At 43.5% G+C, this 7,175-nt stretch overlaps 1 protein-coding gene and 1 long non-coding RNA gene across 2 annotated transcripts in view; both read right to left on the bottom strand.

Moving 5' to 3' along the window:
• LOC112141516 overlaps positions 1-5,527 on the bottom strand; it is a 5,955-nt gene extending 428 nt beyond the window's left edge. The window contains exons 1-3 of the long non-coding RNA XR_002918403.2: positions 5,386-5,527; positions 5,229-5,306; positions 900-995 (exon numbers count right to left, since the gene is read on the bottom strand). This is a non-coding gene — a long non-coding RNA (uncharacterized LOC112141516). The remainder of the gene's footprint in view (positions 1-899; positions 996-5,228; positions 5,307-5,385) is intronic.
• A 108-nt stretch (positions 5,528-5,635) lies between these two features.
• LOC112141513 (protein turtle) lies at positions 5,636-6,165 on the bottom strand (the record flags this gene model as incomplete). The annotated part of the gene is given in 2 exon segments (XM_024264668.1): positions 5,636-5,881; positions 5,956-6,165. Coding segments are annotated over 2 exon segments (331 nt in total), but the record flags the coding sequence as incomplete, so codon positions are not given.
• Between the last annotated feature and the right edge of the window lie 1,010 nt (positions 6,166-7,175).

A 7,175-nucleotide genomic window follows, 5' to 3' on the forward strand; every position in this document is an offset into this window, starting at 1 on the left:
TCTCTCCATCCATCCATCGATCCATCTATCCATCTTCTTAAACCCCTACATCCCTTTCAATGTCACAGGGTTGCTGGAGCCTGTCCCAGCTACTGTGGTTTAAAGGTGGGTTCACCCTGGACAGGTTTCCCATCGGTCAGGAACCTAGGGACAATGTCTGTATCATCAATGATCCTAGGAAGCATGTTTCTGGGGAACCCACACATGTGAGATGAGAACATGTGAACTCCTCACAGAAGTTCCAGCCGGGTCAGAACCAGGACCTTCTCACTGTGAGGCTACAGCACTATCCACTATGACACCGCGCAGCCCCTTGAACAGAACTTCAAGATACTTAAACACCTCAACTTGAGGCAGGAGCTGTCCACTCAACTGGAGAAGACAATCTCTGCTTGACATCACTACCTCAGACTTGGAGGTTCTAAACTCATTCCAGATGTTCCACTCTGCTGTGACCTGTCCAGTACACCCAGAATCCTTAATCCCAGATCACCTCCCACCAAAAACCTCAAGTACCAAGACCAAACTCTCAGGATCTACAGAACACGTGTGGACTGGATTGTCAGACTCCCCTAAACCCTCAGGAACTCTGTTCAAGGTACAGAACTGATCCAGAACTGTTCCAGGACCAGGACAGAAACCACCCCGTCTCTCCTAAATCTGAGACCATCAGGAGTTCTCCTCTCCAGAACCCTGGACCAGACTTTTCCTGGGATGCTGAGTCATGTGACCCTCCTGGAATTGGAGGACATCCTCCAGTTCCCCTTCTCAAAACGAGGAAACTCCCCAATCTCCCATCAAAGTCTCTAACCCCGCCCAGTCCAGTAGAAACATTCACCAACAAATCTTCCACCGTCCTGAGGAATGAAGTCTAGCAGAAAACCTCGGAGGAAGTGTACCTGTCAGGTGTTTCCTGTCGGATCGGTCTCTGATGGTCTTCTGTCCAAACGTCTCGTCTGCTCTTCTCGCTGTAGAACCTGGAGCTGGATCTCCATCTGTAAGACATGATGAACACATGAACTCTGATCCACCCCTTCATTCAGATCAGATCAGATCTTGACGTTCTACAGTCAGCTGTGGTTCTGTTGGATCATCTCAGAACATTTTGAAGATCTAAATCTGCAGCTAAGATGTTCAGGTTCCAGCTGAACTCTTTCTTGTGAAACTCTCTGAAACTTTTAGGAACTCTCAGAAACTTTGAGAAACTTCCAGAAATATTCCCAAACTCCAAATATCTTTCGGGAACTTTTAGGAACCTCTAGAAACTTTCATGAACTCTTAGAAATATTCTGTAACTCCCCAAAAACTCCTAGAAATGTTCTGGAACTCTCAGATATTTTTAGGAACTCTCAGAAACTGTCAATAATTCTGGAGAACTTTCAACAACTCTCTGAAACATTAAGGAACTCTAATAAATTCTGCAGAACTTTCAGGAATGTCTAGGAGCTCTCCTGAATTTTCAGGAACTGTCAAGAGCTCTTAGAAATGGTCAAGAACTTTGAGAAACTGCCAGAAATGTTCCCAAATTTCCAAGAACTCTCAGGAACTTTTAGACACTCCCAGAACGCTCTGGAAGTCTCAAGAACTCTTGGAAACTTCTAATAACTTTCATAAACAGTCAGGAACACCCAAGAACTCTCAAGAACTTCAGTGAACTCAAAAAATGTTCACTTTAGGAACTGTCAGGACCTCTCAGACACTCCCGGGACTGCTCAGAAACTTCCAGGAAGCTGTGAACCTTTGATTGTCATGTTTAATTACAGCTGAAGCATCACCAGTTGTGGTGAGTGCAGGGCGGCTCCAGCCTTGGGGGGATGGGGGAACATAGAAGCACAGATCCACACCTTGTAGAACCACAGATCCACACCTCGTAGAACCACAGATCCACACCTCGTAGACGGACAGATCCACACCTTGTAGAACCACAGATCTACACCTCGTAGAACCACAGATCTACACCTCGTAGAAGCACAGATCCACACCTCGTAGATCCACAGATCCACACCTCGTAGAACCACAGATCCACACCTCGTAGACGGACAGATCTACACCTCGTAGAACCACAGATCTACACCTCGTAGAAGAACAGATCCACACCTCGTAGATCCACAGATCCACACCTCGTAGAACCACAGATCTACACCTCGTAGAAGAACAGATCCACACCTCGTAGAACCACAGATCCACACCTTGTAGAAGCACAGATCTACACCTCGTAGAAGAACAGATCCACACCTCGTAGAACCACAGATCCACACCTCGTAGAAGCACAGATCCACACCTTGTAGAAGCACAGATCCACACCTTGTAGAACCACAGATCTACACCTTGTAGAACCACAGATCCACACCTCGTAGAAGGACAGATCCACACCTCATAGAACCACAGATCCACACCTCATAGAACCACAGATCCACACCTCGTAGAAGCACAGATCCACACCTTGTAGAAGCACAGATCCACACCTTGTAGAACCACAGATCCACACCTTGTAGAACCACAGATCCACACCTCGTAGAAGGACAGATCCACACCTCATAGAACCACAGATCCACACCTCGTAGAACCACAGATCCACACCTCGTAGAACCACAGATCCACACCTCGTCCAGTCACAGCAGAAATGATCAGAGTGAAGGATGTTCATCTGATCCTCACCTGCTCAGGTGTGTTCTCCCAGAGACAGGTCATGTTTTCAAGAAGAAACATCTTCATTAGAGAACATGAATCCAGAAGATTCATGTTGTATTTGGTAAATGGTAACAGTTGTGTACTTTATGATACTTTGACATCCTGTTGAAGTCTTTCAGTCCAATCAGAGTTTGGACCGCCATGTCTCAATGTACCTGTCTCATCTACTGGGTCGTTCATGATCAAGGATGGGGTCTGTGTTGGTCTGTTCTCCTTATATCCACTGCTCTGCAGAAATAGAAAATGCCTGCTAGCACCCCTCCCCCCACCACCTGTCTTTGGTCTGATAAAACTATTAAGAAAAGATATAAAGAGACCACTGTGCTTTTTAAGAAAGGGTAGCTTTCTAAAGTGCTACATCAACGGGAAGTTGATCTGTTTCTGATCAGAGATCTGAAAGAGAAGTGTCAGAAAATAGAAGTGTCGTGAACATTTACAAAGGTCGCCATGACAACCAGAGAGGGCCTGCTCTGCTTAGAGACAGACGCTTCTATCAGATAACTTTAGACAAAGACAGTCTGCTTTAACCTCGTAACCCTCCCACTACCCTAGAACGTTGACGTTGGGAATGGGATCTTCTGGACCCCCCTCTTCTGAAAAACACGTCAATGTCAGGGTGGGGTCATCTGGCCCCCAAAGATCGCCCGTTAAAGACCCCTTCCAATGTGTGTTTAACCCTTTAACACCAGAGCTGTAGCTCCAGTGGTGCAGTTGTGTAGCTTGTAGTTGTTATGTATAAACTGTAGTTCACAAGCTCTTTGCTCCGCCCCATTCTGATCATCTACTTGTAGGCAAATAGATCCATGGAGTCTAGATCAGAACTGTACGGCTGGATAGAAATGATGCTATTCTGTTTTTGTTACAGCGCTAACGTTAGGGTGGGGTTGTGAGGGGTTGTAAGCTAGTGGGAGAGAGTGGAAACAGAGGTATGATGGGATATAGGCAAAGGCTTACATCTGCACAAATAGTCCAGCCCACAACTGACGACTGAGCTCCTGCCGCTCTGCAGAAACTATGTCCTAGAAACAACACGTTTTTATATTTTGTCTTAAACAGAATCATCATAATTAAAAACACAGTGAATGGATCAGAAACAAATCAAAAGAGGATCAGAGTGGGACTTTAAGACCATATCTCAGAGTTCTGGTTAAGCAGAATAAAAGTTCATGGTAATATAACCACAATGTGACGTCCACACATGTAGACTCCTGGTCTGGAGATGTTTAAGGTGATTTTTCTCTGTCATATTAAAGCTAAGAGTTTGTTGGAGCTTCTTTAAGAAAACAGAACTTCAGTGGATGATGAGAGTATGCTAATGCTAATCAAATGCTAATGTGTTGTGGCTTTTGTCCTTCCTGTTTCACAGAAAGAGTCTGTGGTTTCTACAGAGACACGTCCAGAGGATGTACAGTCTGCAGGCTAAAGGTGAGAACCAGACAGAACCTGAAACTATTTTCATCTTTGTAGTCACGTCTGCAGGTGTTTCATCCACCACCTTCACAACCGTTCTGAAACATTCTGTGTGCAGCCTTAACAAACATACAGACACACCTTACAAACCGAGTATTACTAAAACACACTAATATGTTGAGACTTTTTTCTCTCCATGGATCAATCTCATATTTCTTTATGCATTTGGTTCTAGGATGAACCATCAATTTGTCTGTTCAAGGTTGTATTGGCTGAAAATGACTGAATGTTGTGAACTACATTAAGTTGTGTTGATGTTGTGTTGGGAGGAAAAGCCACAAACCTCCTTTGAGCAAGTCCTAACAGGAGAGGATTACTCTGGATCTTAATGAAATGGATTCAGGTAATCATAGTTATGAGTCAGCATTGGTCATTATTAGCATCTGATGATATTACAAGGTCATCTGAAGGTCAACAAGAAGATTTTCCTCAAAGATCATTAAGAAATTAAGGATTTTACATGACAAAATAATCAATGTTTCTTTTGATGCACAGTAATACATTTTTTACAGATTTATCATTTAAATGTTGAACACGACAAAGTCAGAAAATCATCGGCTGCCCCCTGCCCCCCCTTGCGACCCTATCAAGATCCTGCTGCCAAAAAAGAACATCTACAATCCTGAAGGACCCAACCCACCCCACCCCACCACCTGTTTGACCTGCTGCCATCAGGACGCCGCTACAGGTCAATCAGGTCACATACCTCCAGACTCACAAACAGCTTTTTCCCCTGGTCCATACGGATGCTGAACAACATCCAATGAACAATCTGGAATTATTGTCAATTTTGCACAACTGCACACCTCACTTTAAATAATATTTATTACTATGCTGCAATTATGTCGTGTACTTCCCTTTTTGCCCTACCTCTGTACAGTTTCATATTATTACTGTTAAATACAGTATATTTTACTTTATTCTACTTATTTATTTTGTTCTTATTTTTAACTTCTTTTTTATATTTTTATTGTACTGTGCATCGCTGCTGGTGGACTCCCCACAATTTAACTGTTCCTGACAGTTACAATAAAAGTCTTTGAACCTTTGAATCTTTGAAAGTCTACCTGTCCTGCGTCTGATTGGCTGCTGGGGGCGGAGCTGGATGTTGATGTCAGCGTACGTAACTTCTGTTGGTCCATCAGCTGATGAAAAACAAAACATGAAATATTAATTTGATCTTTCTTTACAAGTTTTTCCACTGAAGTTTAAAACGAACCTCACCTTCAGACTTTCTGAGAACACGTCGTCCAACCAAAAGAACCAGAACCAGAACACCAACACACACAGCAGGTAACCATTTAGAGAGAGGAAGAGGAGGAGATGTGGTTGAAGGAGCAGAGGTGGTTGAAGGATCAGGTGTGGTTGGCGGTTTCTCTGAAACAGACCAAAGATGATGATGATGAAGATGATGATCATGATGATGATGATGAAGAAGAGGATCATGACCTCTGACCCTGAAGGAGCTCCTCACCTGAGACAGAGATCCAGCTGGATGGAGACTCTCCATGATCCCTGATGTGACACTTGTAGAGACCTTCATCAGACCTGGAAACATGCTGGAGGGTCATGTGACCTGTAGGCTCAGTCCTGATGAGGGAGCCATCTTTATAGAAAGCAGCTGAGGGGTTGGAGGGAGGGGTCTTTGATTGACAGCTCAGAGTGAGGTCATGACCCTCCATCACAGGGAGGACAGGACTCTGCAGGATCACTGATCCACCTCAACACAGAGACAAAGCATTTCATCCATCTGCACACAGCTGCAGCAACACTAACTCCACAGTCTGATCTTACCAGAGACACTGATGTTAACCACCATGCTGCTGGCTCCTCCCCCTCTGGACTCACACCAGTACACACCACTGTCTTCTTCGTACATGTAGCTGATCTTACAGGACAAACCATCTGCTGATCCCCACTCAGATCCACACTGAGTCCTGGTTCCTCCTGAGGTGTTTCTCCTCAGAGTCCATCCTGCAGAGCTGTCGTCCTCACAGTTCAGAATCACTGATTGTCCTTTAAAGAACTGAGATCTGCTGGGACTCACAGTCACACCAACTGGAAGAGTTTTACACAAAATTACTTTATATTAAAATATATTTGTTATGGTTTAATTTACTCCTCTTACATTTTAATAATACATTAGATTAAGAATGGCTAACATTTTCATATTGAAAAAAAATGTTTTAATCAAACAATAATGTTGATCATTCAGTCTCAATTTCTCTGATGATTGATGATAAACTTTGACTCACTTTGATTTGATTTGTAGCAAAACAGAAACATCAGACCTGAAGAGAAACGACATGATTGGATTAAAAAGACAAACGATGAGACAGAAACTATTCTGACTTTCAATAAAAAACTTGAAAAGTTTTGTCTGGAAACGGCTGTGAAGCTGCTTCAACTATATCGTGGTCTGTTGTTCATTCATTAACTCCAGTTTGAAACTTCATTACTGCTTTCAGTTCATCATGACGACCTCTATTCTGTTTTCTAGAAAGTTTAGCTCTCTAAATTCTATTGTCGTTTATTTCTTGCAAAGAGGAGCAAATCACCTTTCCTTGCCAAACTGCAGGTCAGGTCTTTGTATTTTATAATCAACCTCAAGTCATCTCCAACAACCTGAATGATGAACCTTCCAGAAAAGCAAGTTACCCAAAAGAGAGCAACCAAACTGATGGTGGTGGTTCAGATGTGACTTCTAAATTTTAACAGTTAGTCTCTGATCCAATTAAAGAAGCCAACCAGCTTCATAGATGGGAGGAGAGTCAAGACTTAATCAAGATTCTGACCCATTATTTCAATCATTTTTTTAGACCAGACCTCTAAGAAATAGAATGACGCCTGCATGGTGGTGCAGTGGTTAGCGCCCTTGTTTCACAGCAAGAAGATCCCGGCTGGGGGACCTGGAACAGAAACGCCAACTGTGAACCTTTCTCTGTAGAGTTTGTGTGTTCTCTCCATGCATGTCGGAGTTTTCTCTGGCTTCCTCCCACCATCCAAACATGCTT

This window comes from Oryzias melastigma, linkage group LG18, assembly GCF_002922805.2.
Source record: "Oryzias melastigma strain HK-1 linkage group LG18, ASM292280v2, whole genome shotgun sequence".
NCBI lineage: Eukaryota > Metazoa > Chordata > Actinopteri > Beloniformes > Adrianichthyidae > Oryzias > Oryzias melastigma.